Below are 23,528 nucleotides of genomic sequence, written 5' to 3' on the forward strand. Positions count from 1 at the left end.
AGTAGATGATCTTTGTGATTTTAAGTGACCTTGACATCTTCGTCATCTCGGATTGGGGCCCCATTTCATTTGCAAAGACGCCATTTTTGCCCATTTTAAAATCACAGAAACTCTTTGGACAAACAGCAAATACTGCGCACAGATAGTATTATGCATTATCTTTCAAAACCCCACAGGTTTCTTCATTAGATGGTGACCAAAGAGGGAAGCATTTAGCAAAAAGTCATACAGTAAACATTTCTGTTTTCATGGACAGGAAAGAGAATTTTCAGTTTAAACTTAATTGTGTGAAGGAAGAGTTTGCAGGGGCCTGGGAAGACCACCTTCTACAGAGGAAATCACCTGGCAACAAGGGCAACGCACTGTAGGATACGTCGAAAACGATTCACAATTCTAGCAGTTGCATTTTAAAAAGGCTCACGTTCGTCATGTAAAACGTAATATCTTCCCAAAAGCAGGCACAAGCAATCCTAAGTGAGCCCCAGTACATTAGAACAAATGCGTTCTTTTAGAACCATTTGGAAATTAAAGATTGACGAGGCTCTCTTTGAAAGCAGATGTGCTGTTTCACATTCATCTCGCGCACATTCTAAAGATGTCAATGAGTATGCTTACGATTTCATTGTTGCATCCAACATTTAGATTTTCTAAATAAAACATTCATCCACCACATCTCTATGGCCTCCTCATCCATACAGCAACCTTCAGTGATTTCAGTGTCAAGTTAAGCCTCGGAGTGTGCTTTTAATGTAGATGTGTTGTGCATCCTCTCTGCAGTGTCAGGGCTGTATAATGGGTGAAGTACAGACTTTCAGGCAGTGTTCTCGGTCAGTCTTTCTAGGCACTCCACTCTCCTGCTACCCACATTTGCACAACATTATCGTCCACGGGCGAGGTCACCTGGTCAGGGAAAAAGAGCCCAACATGGTATTCTGCTGGCTGGTATGGTGGACAGTAAGTCACAACATGTATTTGTTGTGGTGAAGTTTAGTCTCGATTGACTCTCTTACAGTACCTCTGTAGCCAGTAATTGTAGCTACGCTGCCCGCTCCTACACTGCGGTACAGATGGCCATTCTTCTGTGGTGGCATGCATCAGTGGAGATCTGAGAGACGAACACGCCCATTTCTCAGCATCATTGGCTCTCCCAAGCACTTTAATAGACCCACACTTCTACTACCACCAACAGGCCTCCTAGACGTCCATCATGTGAGCAGAAAACACAAACTCTGGTGTGCCTACAACATGGAGTATGCGCCAGCCCTGAATGGGATGGTGGCACACACCATGGGAGCTGCAGTGTTTCTGGGATTCTCCTACGAAGGGGAATACACACAAGTGTCAATTCCTGGAAAACTAGTTTGTGTGATCTTATGTAAGGCTGTAATTTGTCATTCCTTATTCCATTGGGTGTACAGAGTGAACTCAGCATCTTTTACCTATATGGCGAGGAAGGAGACTGGGCTGAGTGAGCATCAGTCACTGTGGCTCCCCTCTTTGAAGGGGAACAGCATTAAAGGACATGTTTGTACTTTTAAACTCTACCTTGTTTTCAGAGTTACTGAATTTTCCATATTAGGTTTTTCAAGACCACCAACTTAAAGTGAGATGCAAAGGTGGTGAACACGCCTATGTGGACAAGAAACAATGCAAGACGGCTCTGTATTTCTGCTAAGAGGATGCCAGTCTTGGGTCCAGGAACCATATTATGTAAAGTGTGACCTGATGCAAAATGTCTAGCAAATCCACCGCCACGGTGGCGTGTAAATGACACCGCTGCTCTATACAGACGCCGAACAACAAATGATTTCACAAAGATCTTCCTACCATGGCAAAAATGAATGAAGCGGTTTTTGCTCAGTTTTGATACCTGCTTGAAAGACAATGGAGCAAACTGATTTCATGGTGTTTCTGGTTTGAGAAGTAAAGGTGCAAATACATGTTTCTCATTTATAAAAATGTGGAAGATGGAACGAAGTTTCAGGCACTATGTGGTTCAACCATTTCTTTTTATATACACTGGACACATGTTATTCGCTTTACCCCAGTAGAACAAAAAAGGTTTAGCAAAATCTGGTTGCACCATTTCCTATGAACCGCCATTGACCTACTCCAATTTTTGCACAGTTGAAACTTCCTGTAAGATGCCCTATGGGACTTGTAGCTGCGCGAGGCCTGTGCTTGCTCAACATGTCTTCCCGTGGATTTCTTACATTTCATTTCTTTTATTGAACAGTGTTCATTTCTTCCGATTAGGAAAGTGTTTTGTTGACTGCATGCTTTGTCCATTCGTTGGTTTGAATATGTGCATTCTGATGTTGCTGTGCACATTCCTTAACTATTCTCTAAGATACACATCTTACCTTCCTATCCTGCAAAGAGCAATTGAACTGTGGTATGGGGAACCAGCATGCACCACTCCCATTATGAAACTTGTGGCAGAACTGATGCAAAACAGGTAAGACGAGAACTCAATATGTGAAAACAAGTTTGTGGTTGTGAAAATGCACGCTTGTTTAACCTATGATATATGGGTAGTTGGCATGAATAATTTGGTTCAGATACGTCATTATATGTGTAATTGCGTTTTGCAGTATTGTTCCAATTCAGTTTTGTTCTTAAACACTCATGTGTTTGTTGCCCTTACATTGGCCACTTGTTCGTGATTTCTTAAGCTGTACAAATACCTCCATGTAGGGCCAACTGACATGGTTACCTGTTTTTGCATGCAGGGGCATTGCAGAGTGGGGTGTTTGTTCCTGGAGGATAGCAATCCATGAAGCTCTGGGGAGACACTTGGACCCCAACAATCCCACCGTCTTGTAACTTTAGCAAGGGGGAATAGGCCTTTCAGGGAGTGACGGTCGCTGTGCGAGAGTTCACCAATTGTTTGAGGTTCCTAGCCACTCTTCTGTGCGAGAGAGCCATAAGCCTGGACTGGAGCGGCCCAGACTTGTGGGAGGACCATACCAATTTAGAGAGTACTCACTGTAAACACCTTTCAGGGATGCCTTCGGTCTATGGGAGGGCAACATTTACGCCTCTTTAGGTAACCTTTGTATGGGGGGGGATTCCCCCATAGTCTTCAATGGCTGTTCAGAAATATGCTAATAGCCACGTAAACTGCTAAGTGAATCAATACTGTTGTGGATCATCCCTTGCCAGCTTGCATGTGCCAAGCAGATATATATGATCTATGTTCGTTGCAGCTGTTTGCCCGTTGGACACATTGTGGAACCTGACTGTGCCCCTCAGCTCTTTCAGCCTCCCTTCAGCTTGCGCAACATTGGTGTTCACTGAACCATACTCGGTTGTAGACAAGAAATGGCCAGTGAAAATGTTTTTGGTGCCTGCTGGAGCGTTGCCGTTCAGGGGGTGTTGCATCCCCTTGCCGCCTCTCGACTTCATGCAGTTGTCTACAAGCACGACAGCAGGGCATTATTGTATATTAGTACCCGGCGGGGTTGGGGGCATTTTGCAGCGGTCTACCAGCCAATGAGGAGCCTCAGAACAGAGGCTTTACCACATGTGAAAAGCTTCCGCCCCAAACCACCTTGGAAGCAGGAGACTGTATCTTCCCCATCGGTACCTAGGTAAGTGTGTCCTCTGCGCACCCTTCACCAGCTTCCCCAACCCCAATTTCTATCCCCAAACCCACCCCCTCCCTCTGTGCTACCCCTCGTCCCTCGCCGGTGCATCTCCATCGTGACAATGGCTGCCATGGAAATGGAGAAGGGACTGTGTGTAGTTCCTTTCTTCCTGATCCCAAGGCAGCCATCTGTTTTTTAAACGTTTTTTTTCCAAGTTGAGAAACGTCAAACAAGCCATTTCTAAACTTGGAAAAACCCGATTAGTATCCCGGTACAACATGCCGGGATACTTATAGCAAAACACACTTCGCTGGGGAGGCAGTCAGGTAATGCCACCCCAGCTCAGGATGTATTGCTTAATTCGGACTCTGCCTTTTTTCCGACATTACGTCCTCTGACGCCTGAGTCACATGCTGTTGAAAAGCAGCCATTACAGCTGGAAGCGTGAGTTGAACAGTTCTATGATTCCTTTCATTGGGCCTATGCACTCATTTCCACGCAAACACAGCAGCTACAAAAGTCAATGACTATAGTGGATAAAGTTAATCTTGTTTATAGGTTACGCCAGGGTGAAATGACGGAGGGCTTTGTGATAACTCCAGCAAACTAACACAGCTACACAAGATCAGTACAGAAGTCTTGCTAATCATTCGAGGCTTCGAAGAGGAAATTGAACACAGATGAGCATGACATAGGCACCCATGTCTCTAGCAACTCTACGGATGATAGCGAATAATGGACCATCTTTCTTCAGCAACTTGGAAGTGGATAGTTACAGAAGAACGGTTGAAAGGGATGGAGAGCTTGATAAATTCAGGGCTCACTGGGCATGTGACCGGCATCTCACCATAAACCAGAAAGAGGAGGGGACAGTGAAAGGCTTGAAGGGCACTTAAATGGATCAGCACAGGACGTGCCCATCAGCATACGGATGGGCCGAGAGGATGAGGATCTGAATTTTAATTTGTGTACGCTGCGACCTCCATTTAGTTGCTGATGGAGGTCAGTAAATATGCATATGTCAGGGGCAACAGACTGAAATACGTGGTTGACACGTGATTGACTTATTTTCTTCCATGTTATGGGTGATAGATGTTTCTCTATTCTAGGGACTGGGGAGAGGGAAAGTTGGAGGATGGATTTTCGGGTGTAGTTTGTTGTTGTCAGGCACCATTCACGGCTTAAATTGCAGGCATCACATGGTCTGTTCTTTCCTGATGTCATGGCGGGATGGTGGAATGAGGATGAGGTGTGTGTCGAAAAGCATCTTAACCTGCAGTATTGGAACCATAATTCCAATGTTTTGACAGAATAAAGAGGTGATCAGTAGCCCCTGGTATTTTCGGTTTCAGTTCTACCTTATTTGTCCTCTCGCGCATATGAACTTCATAGAGCCAGTTTAAGTTCTTCCAACTCCAAGCCCACTTCTCTGACAGATATTTACCACTTTCATGTATCATGAAAAACTTCACATTGTGTAAAACAGAATATATAAAAACAGTTAAGGGGGAACAAAGGCAAACCAAGGGGATGAAGGACCCAGTTCTTCAATGATGTTCCGCAACATTCCCAATCTTTGATCTCATGACCAATCGGTGTCCTGGCTCAACTAAACAGTGACGGCTGTTCCTGGAACCCCACAACCCCCTTCACACTTTACAGAGTTAAGTTATCTGGGCTCTGTGCAGTTGCTCCATTATCCTCCCTGTATTTCTCCTCTTCCATATCACCCCAAGTAGACTTATTGTTGTCCCCATGCTTAGTTAGGAAAGGTAACCACTCCATGCAGATTAATTTTGAGTCAGCATTTCGATGCCAAATAGTTCTGTGGCCTTTGCACTCGTTTCCTTTTAGTTGGTGGGAACAGGTATTTCAATGTCCATTTTTCTGCACACACTCTCAACAAGCAAAACATGTTGTGTCGTTAGTGCCAGTGACCCATCAGTTCGCTCTTTTAGGAGGTAAATGGAACAGGTCAGATAAGGGTTCAGATCGCTCAATATCCCCTTAAAATCCCTGATACATGATAGTATGTTTTTCCTGTAAGTTTGTCTTATACTAAATGTCCACCAGACATGCTAATATGACCCCTTTTCTCCACACGCTTTGCAAGAGTACTGGTAGTGGGATATATTTTAGATAGTTTTGTGTATATCTAATGCCAATTGTGTAATACGTTTCTCACATGCATCCTGTAGTGACGAGCAAGGGATATTGTATAGATCTTTACACACTGAATCCCACAGATCGTCAGAAAACACTTCCCCAAAGTTTCTTTCCATTGTGTCCTCTATATATGCTGTCCTATATTGTGTGTCATGAGTAATTACCTACTGTAACAGTTTATTGAGAAGACCCCCTCAACACGGGGAGTCCCCTTCAGTGGTTATGCAACAAACTGTTTAACAGATTCTTTTTTTTAGCCCTATCTCAGACACCTATCAAGCCCCTTGGACTCCTCCCCGCTGAGCTAACAATGAGCCAAGAACCAGGTTGGTGTACGGGAAATATATTGGTATTTATATAAATTAAAAGTAATAGAAATTAGCACGAAAATGTCAAAACTCCACTTTATCCATGGCATAACACAATCAACTTCTCTCAGCATAAACAAATCACAAAAGTGAGTTAAAAAGAACACAATCACAATACTCTTACGTCCCGTCCCCTTTCCTCCATACTGTATGGGCGTCCCTTGCAAGGGACGGGAGACAGAACCTTTTTCACCAGAAAAAACCTTCTTCCCCTTTAAATTTCGAGGCGCGCGGGGGTGTGGCCCAGGGAGCATGCGCGGCCCTGACTCCGCCCTTTCGGTGCCACACTCCAGTCCCCTTTTCCGCTTCGACTGGAACGGGCCGAATTCACCAGCGCTCCTGGGTTTTGCTTCGGCCATGTAATTCCACGCGCGGATACTACTTCTCTTTTTTTGTCTTATCTATCATTCAGGCCGAGGGGCTACCCCCTAACACCGGCAGTGCATCTCGGGAGGATAGCTCAGCGGCAACGTGCTCACCTTGGAAGCAAGACGACACGGAGCAACACAGGTTCGATTCCCGGGTCCGCACTTAGAAACCTCTGGGTATTAAGCACGTTATAAAGAACCCATCATATATCATATATATCATATATCAGGTACTCGGTCCTCAGGCGTCATGCTCCTCCCCGGCGCATGTCGACTTCTACAGGGTTCAGCAGGTGTACACCCTGCAACAGGCTCTTCCCAACTTCGGACTCCCCCACACCCTCTGCCTACGTTGCCTTGGCCCAGACCACGGTTGGCAATCCTGTTTGGTGTGTGACTCGCTGTCCTCGAAGGTGCTGAAGAACAGACTAGCCAGGTGGAGGGAACTCTTCCAGAGGTCGCCTCTAGAGGATCTCAAGAACTTCGTGAAGCATCAAACCAGGCCCCAAGGTAGGGCCGATATTTTCCAGTGCATCCAGCAAGGGAGACTCCTTCCCAGGGATTCTCCTGCTCCGGAGTGACCGGCCAGGTCCTTCTACCGGCATGTGCACAGAGGCTGCTACTGCTACCGGCCTTCGGGTCGAGGGATCCTCGGGTCCTCCCGGGCACAGTGTTGAGAGACCGGAAGGTTCTTATACCGGGGCTACACCCTTTTACCGGCACAATGGCAGAGGGGCTACGCCTTAACACCGGCAATGTGTCTGAGGGGCTACGTCCTAACACCAGCAGTACTTCTGAGGGAGCGCCTAAACGCAGCTCTACCGACCCCCGGGTTGAAGGTGTGTCACATACCGGGCCGAGGAGCAGGGTAGGCCTCGTGATCCACACGGAAGAGTCTTGGACGAGGCCGGGGCCAGCGGGCTGAGTAACACGTTGCAGGCACGTGGCAGACAGCTCAACAAAATGGCCACCGCACCAGAAAGAGGCACCGGTCTGACGCCATTCCACGAATTCGGTGAAGAATGAGTGTCAAGGTGGGACTAGCTTCAACCAGGTACGTGGCCAACAGTCTACCCTTCATTTGTGCACAGCAACTTTCCTTTGCGTCCATGTTGAGCGAGTATGCAGCGGCCCCAGCAGCCCTGTCGGTACCCCCTGCCACCTCTTTGGCCAGCGAGGAGGTGCTCTTCGAGAAGTTTCTCGGCCACATGAGGTCTCCTCAGATGGGGGTTATCATCAAAGACGCAGTCAGGGAAGTCCTCCCCGCCATGCTACAGGCACCACAGACGCCTCCATCGGGCCCCCAGGCCCCGGTGCAGCCGCCTCCTCTGGCTCCACAGTCAACACTGCAACCTCTGCCGCCTCCTCAGCCTCCGGCTGCAGTCCCTGTACCCCAGCCTCTGGGGCCATCTACTACTCCTCCACAAGATCCTCCAGATCCACAGGATACGGACGAGGAGGAGGATCCGGACACACCATCCTCAGCCAGGGCCTTCCATGAACGTCTTGCAGGCCTGGCGGAGTACCTGGGCCTCCCCCAACATGAGGTCGAACAGCCGGCAGAGGGGGTTTTGGCTAAAGTCCTCACAAGATGCCCCTCTGCCAACACAGGGATTCCACTGAAAATCGATGTAGTCTCCCTGGCCAAGAAGGGTTGTCTCAAGCCCCACTCGGTCCAGCCGGTCAAACCGACGCCTGGACGCCAAGTACAGGCAGATGTAGGGGGACACACTCTTGCTCTCGACCCATCCTCAGTCGTCCTCAGCCTCCTCCTCTGCGGTGCTGCTAGGCAAGTAGGAGAACATCTTGGAGGCGTACGGCAAGAAGATCTACTCCAACCCCTCCTTGCACCTGCGTCAGGCCAATTCAGATGCCATGCTGGCTGCCGCCAACCAACGGTTATGGTGGGAAATTGCAGACTTCCTTCCGGAACACCCCAGCCAATGCCAATCACGCTTTAAGGCGGGGCTAGCGGAAGCCAAGCTCGTGGCGCATGACCTCATGGTATCCACAGTGGCTCATATCGATACCTCAGGCCTTGCCATCTGCATTGCCACGGACATGAGGAGAACAGCCTGGCTCCGGGCAACGAAACTGTCATGATGCATACCCCCGGGCATCCAGACCACGTCCATCAGCCCCGGGAGCAGGCATCATGTTGCCTTGAGAAAACCCAGCAACCCCTGCTAGGGGCTGTCTGGGTTCAGTCCTGGTGCCTATGGCGCCAGGCTCATATTGGACATATGGCGCCAGGCTCATAGGTGCACACTTACCTGATGCAGACCATGCTGCAAGAAGATCCAAGCCCATGTGAGGCCTGGAAGGGACTACTTTACCTTAGGGCAGTGGTCTTCAAACTTTTTTGGCTCGGGCCCCCCCTGAGCCAAGTTTAGGCAGGCCGGGCCCCCCTAAAAGTGCTGGATGGACAGTATGTAGAAATCGCTATGAACTTTGGCGTGCCGTCACCGCACCCTACTCCCAGTACAGACCATGGGCTCTCCCCCACCCTACTCCCACCACTATCCCAGTGCTGCCGCTCATCCTGCTCCCACCACAGTCCCATAACACAAACATACACACATCCATACACATTTAAATAAAAAATAAATCGCCATAAACGTACCTTCTGCAGGGGCCTGCACGTGGTTGCTATAATGCCCCGCTCCAGGTTGCTCTGCCCGTATGTGCGAGGAGGCGCAGGAGCACCCCCTCGCACATACATACATGCAGTGCCCCAGCCAGCATTTCCAATGAGCTATGCAAGGCTAGCGAAGCAAAACACCCCTAACGTTGCATGGCTCAGTGGTCATGTGCGGCTGGGGAAATTAACTGTCAAAGGCAAACAGTGTTTCCCTTTGACAGTTCAGCTGGCCCAGGAGCACTCCCTCAGCTGGATAAAGCAGCTGAGGGAGTGCTCAGTGTTTCACTGCTCTGGCTCCTTGGCTCCTCCATAATGGATGAGGTGGCCAGTGGGTGGTCGCCTCCTCACCCATTATGGATGAGTCGGCAGGCTTGGACTGGCCTATAGGGCAATAGGGTGATGACTGTACCAAGAATGGAAAATGCTAGTGTAGGCCAATCAAAATGGGCCACTTTTTTGGCCAATGTGGGCCAGTTAGAGGAGTTGCTTCACTATGCAGCTAGTAGTTTTGACCATTGTTGCTGAATAAATATTCTTTAAATATCACAATTTGTTTACATTTGAATAAAAAACAACCCTTTGGGTACTATTCAGTCTGTGACTAAAGGACTGAATATCCATTTGCAACTGCTGGCCATGTTTTCATTGGCGCCTAAGACCGTTTTATGGTCCATGTGATCTTCCCCCTCCCATTTCCTCCAATCCACATTTCATGCTGGGCTCTGGCGCCCCCCCTAAGAGGCGGCCGCGCCCCCCAGTTTGAAGACCTCTGCCTTAGGGACTATTTTGTTACTCGGGTGTGGTCGGGGAGGAATACCTACCTGGGACTACTTTCGAGGCTATTTAAACCACGCCCGAAGAGCTGCACATGCTTCGCGTTATTCTGCATCCAGCAGCGTAACGTTCACCGTGCCAGCAGCAGCATCCAGCCTTCTGCCACGCCCGCCTCGAACCTGGAGCATCTAGAAAGAAGGAAAGAAGCAAAGGTTAGAACAAGCGTATTACCTGATTTCTTACCTGATTCCGGATTCATCGCATCTTCAAACCAGAGGAAAGACTTTGTTTTAAATGCGTCGCATCGCCAGCAGCAGCGCCGCGCCATATTCACCGTTCCACGCAGCATCTCTTCGATCCGGCGCTGTCTCCATCTTTACATCGCCGAATCCCGGCACCTAAGGGGGACAAGAAACAACAAGGTGAGCAGAGAGAACAGACAGAGACAATCTCCTTAGCCGCCATATGCTTACCTGATTTTACCGCCGGAGGTATTATTCATCAGCACGCCACATCTTCTTATGCCGCACTTGTAAGATAAGGAGAAATCAGCAAGTTTAACCCATGGCATTATTTACCGGACAGTGTTGGGTAACACAGACTTTTACCGGAGCGCTTTCAGCTGTCAATCTTCTTATTGGGTCAAACTGCAAGATAAAAAGAGGAATTGGACAGGAGTAAATTCCAGACATTTTGAACTCTTACAAACTATATACTTACGGCTCTTCGCCAGGACCTTTTGAAGTCAGGATTCGTCTACAACCCTTCCAATATCTTCAGGCCAGTGAAGTAACTGGTCATCAACGCGCCCTTGCGTGCTTTGCAGGATGGAGGGCTCATCCTTCAAGAATATAAGGTGAGATTGCTGAGAGGGCACTTCAGAGGTGATTAGTGGGGAGGACAGTGGGGGTGCTATCACTTGAATCCACAAGTGGCTAAATCCATCTCTCCACTTGTAGGAGAATATTTCTACAGGTCAAGCAGACAAGATTAGGAGGGCAGATCCAGTCAGTCATCGCTGCACTACGCATCACGAGGGTGGAGGCCGCAGCAGTCCGGGTCCGACCGACGCCCCTGTGGGAGCCAGGTGAGCGTTACAGAAACTCAACCCGGATGTCCAGGAGCGCATTCTAGATCTACCGTTCGAGGCGGGGGGGGGGGGGCTCTTCCACTCCTCTACAGATGAAGAGCTGGACAAGAAGGACAGCTCACAAACAGCGAAGTCTTTATCTATTCTTAAAGGAGCACGCCCAAGTCGTACACCCAATCTCAACAGTGCTCGGAAAGGGGTCGTACATATGGAGGGTTCCGTGGCTTCCAGGAATGCAGATCCAGGCAGCTGGACCGCTCGCCGTCTCAGAACTGGCGCAAACAACAAAAAGGGGTGGGGGGGAGTAGGGGCTTTTTCCAGTCCCCCCTCCTCAGCGTCAGCCTCCGAGGGAAAGAAAGCATGACACGCCCCTTCGGTATCACGTGTCTCCAGTGGGGGGCAGGCTTGCTCTCCCTGCACAATTCTGGCACCAGAATTTCGCAGATCCCTGGATCCTCTCCGTAGTATCCAAGGGGTACCACCTTCCTATCCCAGCCTCTCCTCCCTCCTCCCCTCCACTCTCACAGGTTGGGACAGCAACTCTTTTGGCAGAGATGCGGTCGCTTGTAGAGCGCCAGGCAGCGGAGGAAGTCCCAGCCTCCCAGCGAGGCTTTGGCTTCTACTCCAGGATTTTCGCCATTCAGGAGAAGAACCAGGCGGGCCTGAGAGTTGTGCTGGACCTTTCCACCCTCAACCTCTCCCTAACCCTGCAAAAATTCAAGATGGTTACGCCAGCTTTTATAGCGGAGATATTAGACAAGGGAGACTGGATGTGCTCCCTGGACCTGAAGGACGCGTACCTACACGTCCCGATTTGGCAGTCCCATCGTTCTTTCCTATGGTTCAGGATCATGGGCTACCATTTCCAATGCAAAGTCCTTCAATTTGGCTTCAACCCGGCCCCCAGGGTCTTTACCAGACACATGAACACTGTGGTAACCCTCCTCAGAGCGCAAGGCCTCCACATCGACCCATACCTCGACGACTGGCTCGTCAAGGCTACATCTCCGGAAGCGGTTTGCCACTGTTCCCATGCCCTTATGAACATACTGCATGACCTGGGCTTCTTGCTCAACCTCAAGAAGTCACAGCTGCACCCTACGCAGACTCTGACATTCCTGGGACTCATTTGGGACACATGCTCCTAGAGGGTTTGCCTGTCGGAAGACAACATCTCGGCCATCAAGAGGGCCACCGCCCACTTCCTCAGCAGAGAGGGGACCTCGGCATGGTGGTACCAACATCTCCTGGGTCTACTGGCGGCGGTCCTGTTAGCCGTGCCGCACACGAGACTAAGGTTGAGAAGGATTCAGCTGCACTTCGCGGACTCATGGAACAGGAGCGGGGCTCGCAATCCGAGATGATCAACGTTCCTCCATCTCTCCACCCGGACCTAACTTGGTGGTCCATGGACTGCAACCTATGAATGGGCAAACCCTTTCACCTGCCCTCTCCGCAGGCCACCATCACCACAGACTCCTCGATCGAGGGCTGGGGAGCCACCCTGGAAGATCTCTCGGTCCACAGCACCTGGACTTGAAAGGAGCAGGAATACCACATCAATTGGTTGGAGCTGAACACTATCTGGCTAGCGCTCAGAGCATTCCTACCACTTCTCAAGGGGAAGGTTGTCCTCATCCAGACAGACAACTCGACCAGCATGTACTACGTACTATGTCAACAAGCATGGAGGCACCAGATCCCCTCCTCTGTGCAGTCTGGCGGTCAGCATGTGGGAATGGGCCCTGGAAATCAACAACAAGAAATGTGCCCAGTTCGCAACCTGGCAGGGTCAGGGCCCCGGCTCCCTGGGCAACGCATTTCACCTCCAGTGGACCCGCATGAGGGCCTACGCCTTTCAGCCTACTCCACAGGATAATTTGCAAGATCAAGGAGTCTCACCGACTCCTCATCATTCTGATAGCTCCATGGTGGCCGGCCAGGCCATGGTTTTCGGAGCAACTCAGCCTCTCGGAGGTGCCCCCGATACACCTTCCGACGGGCCCAGCACATCTTCTGACGCAGCAGGGGGGCAGAATCATCCACCCCGCGCCAGGGAAAATAGCCCTACAGCGTAGTACCTGAGCAGGTAACGCTTCGGCACCTTAGCCTCTCACAGGCTAAACTGGAGATCATACAGGGTGCCAGGAGCAAAGCCACCAGGGCCCAGTACAAAAGCAAATGGACCAGATTCTGCCACTGGGCAGACTCCAAGGGAATTGACCCCTTTGCCTGCAATTTGGACGACGTGCTCTCCTTTTCGGCGCGCCTCGCTAATTCGGGCGTACAGGTGGACACCTGCTGTACATACCTTGCAGCCTTTGGGGCTTACAGGAACTCGGAGGAAGACATTTTTTCCTCCTCCAACTTTATCGTCAAGAACCATCTGACTGGTCTCGCTAGGCTCTACTCGCCCGTCAAGAGACCACACGCTGTGTGGGACCTTAACATAGTCTTGGACGCCCAGGCGCACAAACCATTCGAGCCAATCGCGTCTGTGGACATTAGGCTGGTCACCATCAAGACGGCCTTACTAGTCGGTCTTATCACGGCTCGCAGAGTCAGCGAGATCCAGGCACTGGTCGCCTTTGAACCATATACCACCTTTCACAAGGACAAGGCAGTCATGCAGACGCACCCGGCATTTCTGCCCAAGGTTCCATCTGCATTTCACTTGAACGAACAAATAATCCTTCATACGTTGTTTCCCGTTCCCAAGGACGAAGCACAGAATGCTGTACTGCTTGGATGTCAGGCGTACCCTAAAATTGTACTTGGACAGGACCAAGGGCTTCCGCAAGTCGGACGCTCTGTTTGTCACTTTCGGAGGCTCGAGGCCAGGCTATCAGGCCTCTAAGGCCTCCATATCCCACTGGATGATCTCTGCCATCAAGGGGTACGAGGGCAAGCACAATCCGCTCCCGGCCAACATGCATTCCAATGCTGTCAGGGCGAAGGCAACGGCCATCGAATTCCAGCGCCATGTCCCTTGGCAAGCCATAAGCAGGGCGGCCACTTGGGCCTCTCCCTCGGCTTTCTGCAAGCATTACTGTTTGGATGCCGGCTCTAGATCTGATGCGGCTTTCGGACAGGCGGTTCTCAGGAACCCATTTGCTTAAGGAGGGTCTCCTCTCCACCCTGGGGCTACAATCAGTTGTAATCGCCCATACAGTATGGAGGAAAGGGGATGGGACGTAAGAGTAATTATAAGTTACTCACTGCAGTGACTAACGTACTCTTAGTCCATAGTCCCCTTTCCTCCCATACGTCCCACCAACCTCCCCCCTAACAATACTGATGTCATTAGGCAATGTTAAATTTATTGTCGACGCATCAATGGGGACTGAGGTCTGGCACCGGAGAGCGGAGTCAGGGCAGCGCATGCTTCCTGGGCCGTGCCCCCGCGCACCTCTAAATTTAAAGGGGAAGAAGGTTTTTTCTGGTGGAAAAGATTGTCTCCCATCCCTTGGAAGGGACGCCCATACAGTATGGAGGAAAGGGGACTATGAACTCAGAGTACGTTAGTCACTACGGTGAGTAACTTATGATTTCTTCACTTTCTGTACATTTCACTTCACAAAATAATTACACTGATCAATAACAAAGGCACTCATGTAATGTTGTGCGATTTTGGTTTTCCTGCAGGCTGAAAAGGGTAGCAGTAGGATTTTAAGATTGGTAAAAATGCATATGGCAATTATAATTTCGCCCACACATTTGGTTTAAAATAAACACGAGGTGATTTATCACTTTGTTTTTCAGACCCCTCCCCGCTTGCTTTGGTCTATGTTGGGAAGTCAGACAGAAACATTGGAATGCTTTGGGGAATTCTGGATTTCAGACCCCCTTTACTGAAAGGCCTGGGTTGGGGAAGCTGGATAAAAACGTTGGACTGATTTAAGAAAAAAAAGACACCCCTCTTCCTTAAAGAAGTCGGGGTCAGCTGGACAACCAGGATTACCCAATTCATTTATTTTTATTTTATTTTATTAATTTTAGTATTTGTATAGCACGCTACAACCCAAGGGCATAGAGGCGCTGAGAAGAATATGTATGCAGGCTTGCTTAAGGGTTACAAGATAGCGGCCCAGTACAATGGATAAATACAGTTGCAAAGTTTAAAGTAGGTTACATGTCAGGTGCAGTAAGCAGTAAGAGTCTTCAAATGATGGCGATAGGGGGAGGCAAGTCAGACAAAAAGCTTTGTCTTCAAGGCTTTACGGAAGGTTGTGTGTGAGTCAATCATCCTGAGTTGGGCAGGAAGGGTGTTCCAGTGAGTTGCAGCCGAGGTAGGGAAACTGGAGCCACCGGCTTGTACTCTTCGTGTAGGCGGAACAATGAGGCGATTTGCTTATGCAGACCTGCAATGTCTAGAGGGTGTTTTTTTGATGATCCTCTGAGCTAAGTAGGTAGGTGCCAGTCCATGGATGCATTTGTATGCAATGGCCAGTGTTTTGAAAAGGATCCTTTCTTTGACGGGCAGCCAGTGGACCTGCCTTCTAACCCCAGAGATGTGATCCCTGCGAGCTGTACCAGTTGCGGCCCTTAGGGCATTATTCTGAGCCACTTGAAGTTTTGACAAGTTCTTTTGGGATGTACCGGCATAGAGTACATTACAGTAGTCTAGCCTGGAGCCGATAATGGTCCTTGCAATGGTGATGCAGTTGTCTTGTGACAGGAATGACCTAACTGCATTGATTAGTTTGGAGTGGTAGGCAGCTGAGGATGCGATGGCATTAACCTGTCTGTCCATGGTCATGCTAGCTTCCAGGTATACACTCAGTGTCTTGATGGCTTGGGAACGGTAATGGTAATGTTATCTATTGTAAATGAGCTGTATTGCATACCAAGTTTACTGAGTGTGGCGGTGATCCAATTAGCAGGAGTTCTGTTTTCTCACTATTTAGGCACAGCCAGTTTTCAGCCATCCAGGACTGGATTGTGGAATAGATGAGATTGAGAGTATTCGTATCTGTAGGGTAGTCACCAGTTAGTGGGATGAGCACCTGGGTGTCATCAGCATAGTTAGTATATGAGATGCCCATGGCGTCAAGAAGTTGCAACAATGGCCTAGTGAAGAGGTTGTAGAGAGTCGATTATAGGCTATAGTTTTCAACACAGACTGGGAAGTGAGCTTTAATTTCTAATTTTAACAAAATTCACCCAGGAGTGGTCGGCCAAATGGGGAATGAATTAAATTAATATCTTTGGTTAAATAGGCTAAGAATCTACACAGTTTTGCTCCCCACCCACTATAAAGGGAAAGGATTCCGGGCCAGCAGACTCCCCCCACCTTTTGGTTTCCCAGGGCTCAGTTCTACTTACATAGCAAGCCTCTGTTTAAGGTTCAGGAAAGCCAGCTGCATCTCCGGACAATCTGGAAAAAATAGGGCAGGGTCTGGTCACTCCACTCTCAAAGATGGCCTCCCGCTCCCCACCATAGAAAGCAGCCAGCTTTGAGGCCTTCCTAGGGATAGACAGCTCCACCCAGATGCACTCTCAGCAATCTCCTCTGGGGTCTATAGGTGTACAATCTACAGATGTCAGATTGTACGTTTCAGCTGCCTTCCTGATGGTCTGTCTCTTCTCTCTCTGTTCCTGTCTTTCTCCTTTTTCTGCATGTTCCACTCTGTATGTCTCTTGTCCTAGTGCAGTTGCCCTTATATAGCAGCGATGACACCACCAATTCTTCAATCTTGGGGAACACTCCTGCAATAATCCCTGCCACTAGGACCGGATTGGTCAGGATTGGTTTAGGGGTCTGGAGCAACATGTCAATTCCCATTTGTAATCGCCCTTTGTTCTCCTTCCAACTTTTTGGCAAAAACAAGTTATGTATCACAACGTCATATTTTTACTAGCAACTGCCATACTAAACATATTTTCTGTTTCAGCTAATCACGGGGAATTAAATAAGCCGACCACCAAATCCAGGTCATGTAGCACAGCCATGTGGCACCTTTCTGCCGTTTCTATAAAAAGCACAACAGTTATGAATATGTAAGTTGTTAGGCATATCCCTAATTTCATTTTCCACCTCACATTTGGAAAATGTTCAGATCAGCCAGAAACACATCTTAGATAGCCATTACAGTTCCATGAGTTGTACGTCGATGAATTTTATATCCCCAAAATCGCCTGGAAATTACATTACAAATGGTACATAGATGAAATCCATCTGCCTTATGATGGCTGAGAAAAATACCTTAATGATAATAGTCCTTTTAAATTAATTGTGAATCTTCATGTGGGACAAATGGCCCCGACTCCTGCCTTCCGGCCATTTGTTTTCACTGGGTCAGCCTGTGGCCAGAGTTTTATTAGTCTCCTTTGTGCTGGAAGCTTGCTCTTTGAAGTAGGTGCCCCCATTTTAACACATATTAGTCATGCACCAGCTAAGGGGTATCTTTTCTTGAAGTCGATGCTTTCAGAGCCAGCAGGTCTGGAGAACACTTAATTTTGATGCCTTTAGCAGGACATTTGTATTGCGGTAGGTCATTACATGGGAGATGTGACATCCAACCTGTAAGTGGGAGATGCCCTTGTGAAGTTTTGCCCACAGCCAGCAATAGGGACTGCCTTGGACTGACATTTTCCATGAAGACAAAGTGACTCTTCAAATGTCACTGGAGTTTTGTAGGTGAAACATAATATGCATTGCTTTTGGTCAACCCATACATCATGTTTCATTGCTCACAGAAAAATGTAAGAAAAATGATATTTTCTTTCACTTACTTTTTAAAATCGCTTTTATTTACACACACATGCGCAGGCTGTTTTTGTTTTCATTGTTTAAAAATCCTGTTTTCCATGTGACAGGGATCTTTGATTCCTCCTTCATAAATTAAAATGCTGCTTATCAATTGGTACTGACAGAAAGCCCCTTTGCACATGGCTCTTTAATTTTACTTGAGAACAACAACAAAGTCCAGGCCGTTTTTGTTTCAGAGTTTAAAATCCTGCCATTCATGTGCCATTATTCATTATATTCTTCTTCTTCACTTGATAAAACCAGGTTTCAAACAGGCGCATATCTAGATAGCTTCATATGGCTTAGTGATGAGCAAAGAGCCCCACTTAATGCTCCCTTAACTATGAGAGAAATCGGAGCTGCTAGCATGGAACGGCAGTTCGAAAAGGCCGCTAGCCCAGACAGACTGACGGCTAGTTCAAAAAGGAGTTTGCAGACACACCGGCTCCAGAAATGCTCTTTCTGTATGGTATAGCCTTGGAACAAAGTGAACTCCCTCCTCTACTAATGAAGCTGGAATAGTGGTGCTGCTGATGCCTAAGAATCCACAGGACCTTAAGTCGTTTTGTGCCTGGCCGTTCTACGTCCCATAATCTAAGGGAGCTGTTTGGTATTATGGCGCTAATTGAACCTACAATCCCAGCTATAGCTGGCTTCCTGGATGCTGAGAAGGCATTCGACTCACTGGAATGGTTGTTTATGATAGAAGTACTTACCAGAATGGGAGTGGGTTATTTCATAAAGTTGGGATCCTTATTATACTCTAATCCCACTGCTCAGATATACACAAATGGAGGCACATCAAAGCGTTTCTCACTTTCGAGAGGTACACTCCAGAGTTTTCCTCATTCCCCAATACTATTCACTCTGGCTATTGAACCGAACGCTGCTATCCTTGGCGTGCACCATGCTGTTAGGGGTCTTAGACTGTTCATCTAAAATGTAATACTCTTGCTGTTTGCAGATGACCTGGTAGTTTTTGTTAATTACCCAAAGTGCAATCTAAGGCCAATTGTAGATGAGATAGTTGGATTTGGACAACACCAAGGATTGCAAATAAATTGGAGCAAATCGGAGTTGTTTCCTCTGAAGGAAGCGGTAAAGCTGGGCTTTGGGGTGTGTTCTATGACTGTTTGAGGTGGTCTCCACAGACCGTCCCATACCTAGGCATAAATAAAGCACATACTGCGGCCCAATTATATTTCTTGATCTAAAGCCTGCTATATCTGAGCTCCATTTTAAGGCCAAGAAGTGGGCAGCGCTGCCTATTTCCTTTATTACCAGGATATCCCTGATTCCCAAATGCTTGTATATGCTTAGTAGAATTAGGGGTTTGGAAAGGCAACTTGCGCACAACCCTCTATTTACTGAAAGCGAAATTGTAACAAAGATAAGACTGGCATCTGTTCTGATATAAAGAAAACATGATTTAATTGAAAGTGATGGACAGCCGACACGTGTTTCAACCTTCTGGTCGTCTTCAAGGCTGTTACAAGATGTTCCCATGAACACATTTAACAAAACATATATTACAAAACATAAGTGATACAATCAAAGTGTGCATCGTGGTTGTAAGTTGAATACATATCATAAACAAAAGAGGAAAATAAAAATAAAATGAAAACACACCAACATTGTCACAGGTCAGGAATGGGGGGTAGTCGGATACAAGCATATATGAAATAAAAACCATCAATTAGAAAACAAAACATTGGATCGCATTGAGATATATGAGATTGATAAAGCACTAGGTATATACTATTGTATTAGTCATAGCTTCATTAAATACGTTTAAATGGAAGCCTGTGATAAGTTTACATGTATAGCCAGTCTGTTAAGCAATTGACAGTGCACCCTGGGTGATCCCAAAACTGTGGATGATCCATAAGGTCCGTGCCGTATATTTCACTGACCAAAGAAGGTCATAATGAAAAGTGCTTGAGTGTCATGCACACCTAAATCAAATTCACACTGTGATAAATTGTGGACAGTAAGATGGCATGGGTTTACCAAATGAGTATTCAACTCTCAAATTCCTCTCTGTTGTAAATTTTCAGATTGAAAGAAAAAATCGCAAAGTAAGGAAAATGTCCTGTCAATATTTCCAGCAAACATTAATAGTATAAAAACTTGTATATGCTTGCTTACATGCCTATCTGCCTTATTTTCTGGGACAGTGTGGTCGGTTTTTAATCGATTTTATCTGGGGTGGGAAAGCACCACGCATTAAGTGGGAAACACTGACTAATGTATAATCAGGGTGGGTTGAATGTCCTGAATCTTTGAGGTTTATGCATTGGTCTGTATGCTTCGCCATACGATCTACTGGTACCAGCCCCCTCGGACATCCCAATGCATCAAACTTCAAAAGATGGTGTACAACCAACAGCTTTAGAGGCTATTCCTTCCACCAACGCTACATGCTGCCGCACCTCAATGGACCCACACAAGATGGGCAGCATTGAAACTACACAAGAAATATACACTTTCTTCCCCTTTCGCTCCACTGGCTTTCATAGATAACACAATGGGGATTCCATTCACTACAGACAGGAATCATACGCAAATTACATAGGGGAGGGTTCACAAGATAAGAGGATCTATTCAGTGATGGATGACTTATTACCCTAGATAGGTTCCATGACCAAATGTCTCACTCTCTATCTAATAAACCTTTCTATGCTTGTATGAAAGGGGAGCTGAAAGCTTCATACCCATGCATACCAGATGAACCTAAAGGCAGCCCCTTCTTGCGATATCTAATGACGGCTGATACTACAACTAGAACAATCTCCTAACTTTATAATGTAGCTATGTCTAATTCACCTGCTGGTAGTGCGATAGCCCAGTGAAGGTGGGAACTCGCAATGGGAATCACAATCGAGGATGGGAAATGGGAAGAGATATGCAGGCAGTTGCGATATATTTCCCTGAATTACAAACACAGAGCACTACAATATCGTTTTTTTACACCAAACATATTTTACTCCTCCTAGGAAGCTTGATCCCTCAGCATCTGTGGCATGTCGTAAATGTAAACCAACTGAGACTGATTTTACTATACGTATGACTTCAGCGTGCTCTAAAATAGCAGAATTCTGGAGCCAGGTCACCCATATGGTGGCAGCCATCATGAACAAGGCGGTCATAGAATCTTCTCTGATATGTCTCTTGGGTCTTCCACTGCCTGTCCCGAAGCTAATGGGTACATTCATTGTATTAGCACTACTTCTGGCTCGAAAATGCATTGCTTTGAAATGAGTGGACAGAAACATTCCATCCAGTAATCAGTGGTTGCACAAACTGATGAAAGCCAACGAATGTGAGAAGATCTATTGTGAAATGGTGCATCTTTCCGCCAGGCCCAGAGATAGATGGTGTTACCTTAAAAGTTATCTGGTGGAAAGGGACTCAAGTGATACCAGCACTGTAATCTAACTGCCACTTTGTTGATGATTGCCAAGGAAGATGAGTTATTTGGTGAAAGGGCTAAATGGGGTTAGCTTGATCAGACATTGCTGCACTCTGTCAGCATCTTTAATGGTGAAGGGAAGGAAGGTCATATATACAAAAAGCATATGTATGTTCTGGTTGAGATGGGGCATTGTACCCTGCTACTTTATAGTACTCCTTTTTATTTGTAATGGCATTATGAATAATGAAAGTTTAAAAAAATGAATGAGGAGATAAACACAGGGTAATCAGCCGTAGTTTGCAGACGACCATCTTGGAGTTAGTCCAGTGAATAAAAAAACACCTCCACATTCTATAGCCCATCCTTTCATCCCAACCTTCTTGTTGAAAGCAGCACCATGTGCTACAGGGATGCAAAAGAAACAGATGGCCTCGAAAACACCAAGACGAGGAAGAACCCAGAAAACACAAAGACTGCTCCCAATACAGGTACTAAGGAGGTGGCCCTTGTGAGCCATAGAGATCAACCTGTCAAATGAAAAAGGGGACTTTGGCAGCCTGCTCCTTAACAACGGGACACATTAAATCTGGTTGCAGATCCGAGGAGAAGATCAACCGAGGACGGCGGCGGTCGGCCGTGTGAGTCCTCACAGGGTGTCGCAGGAGCGGACCCGTGCACGACACGAAGGGCAAGGAGAGTCGGGCAGGCCAGCAGCTAGAGACGCCGCAGAAGCAAATTGGGAAAGCAGAGCCAGCCGAGATGATGGATCACCATCCCTAAAAGCCCTGGTTGTTATTATTATTATGATGGTATTTATTGAGCACGGACCTAGTTTTGAGAAGCAACAGAGCATTTTACAGAGGTATACAGATATATAACGAAGCGCTTCACAGAGGTATACAACAGTATGATTTGATATGATATGGCATTTGTAATGCGCCTATTCGCAAGTGTTTCAAGGCGCGGCTTCGACAGTACAGATGCATAACAGCGCTTTTCAGAGGTTACAACAGAACAGATATAGAGCAGGGGGTAGGGTACAGCTGTATTGGGTGGCGAGGAGGAGAGGGGGGCAGCATTTAGTGAGTCAGGTGGCGTGAAGGGGCAACGTCATGGCCTAGTTGTTGAGGATGGGAGACTCCTTAAAGAGGCAGGTCTTGAGTTCTTTCCTGAATTGCTGGAGTGTGGTGGCGAGTCTGGCCGCTGACGGGGGGAGGTTACACAGTCTTGGGGCATATGCATCGAAGGCCTGTTTTCAAGTCCTTTCCTTTATGCAGCGGCAGATGACATATCTGCAAGTGTCCTGGCTTCTGGTGGTTTGCTGTTTGCCAGAGATGATGGGTTTCTTTGCGAGGTAGCTGGGGGACTTGAGGGCGACTGCCTTATAGATGATGCAGTAAAACTTGAAAGTGATTTGTGCGTGCAGTGGGAGCCAGTGAAGGTCATTGAGGGCCAGGGTGATGTGGTGGTTTCTGCATAGACACTGGATGAGGCGTGCAGCCGTGTGTAGGACACATCTCAGGGGCACAAGGGAGGACGACGGGAGGCCTTCGAGGAGTGCATTGCCCCCATCCAGGTGGGCTAGGACCAGTGTTTGAACAGTGGATCTAAAGCTGTCTGGAGGGAGGAAGGGCTTGACTTTCCTCAGGAGGGGAGAGCTGATACCAAGCTGTTTGAGTATTCTTACCTGAGTGGCTTGAAGAAGAGGTGTTTGTTTTTGTGGAACTCGAAGGACTTGGCACAGGAGGTGAGCTCGGGTGTGAAGCCCTCAGAGTTCATGGTTGATAGCTAGGTCTGTATGTCTGGGTGTTCGTTGTTTATTGCTAAGGAGTAGAAATTCAGTCTTGGAGGGTTTGAGCTTCAAGTTCACACTGAACATCCAAGACTGGCGGTTTTTGAACCTATGAATGTCTTGATGGAGTCGATCGTGAGGTATGTGTCGCCGGCGTATTGGTGGATGTGGATGCGGTGTGTGGCTAGGAGGGCTCCCAGCGGCTCCATCTATAGATTGAAGATCACTGTAGAGAGGATGGAAACCTGTGGCACTCCACAGGTGATGGATAGCATTAACCGTCACCTGTGACGTACCAAAACCTGAAAGCAGGTAAAGGGTGTTACGGGAGACCCGGCGGGGACGTAGGTCCAAGGCGCACAAGCAGTCCTTACCTAGCTTCGTACTGGGCATACCGCTGACAGGCTCTCGAAGGGTCGAGAGTGTATCGAACCTCCTCCTCGTACCAGTGTGGAAGAGAAACCCACTGGCCACCAGGGAAGGGTTTGGGACCCTGTCCACTACAACAGTGGGGAAGAGGAAACTACTGGCCATACAAGAAGGGTCTGGAACACCAACAGAAGTAAACCAAAA

The 23,528-nt window shown here is 47.8% G+C and overlaps 1 protein-coding gene across 1 annotated transcript in view; it reads left to right on the plus strand.

The window, feature by feature from the left end:
* Positions 1 to 23,528, plus strand: part of RANBP17 (RAN binding protein 17) — a 2,111,817-nt gene that overhangs the window by 1,535,034 nt on the left and 553,255 nt on the right. The window contains exon 21 of the mRNA XM_069654335.1: positions 2,351 to 2,458. Within this exon, the coding sequence (XP_069510436.1) occupies positions 2,351 to 2,458 (108 nt within the window). The remainder of the gene's footprint in view (positions 1 to 2,350; positions 2,459 to 23,528) is intronic.

This window comes from Ambystoma mexicanum, chromosome 3q (genome assembly GCF_040938575.1).
Source record: "Ambystoma mexicanum isolate Mex_15411 chromosome 3q, UKY_AmexF1_1, whole genome shotgun sequence".
Taxonomy (NCBI): Eukaryota; Metazoa; Chordata; class Amphibia; order Caudata; family Ambystomatidae; genus Ambystoma; species Ambystoma mexicanum.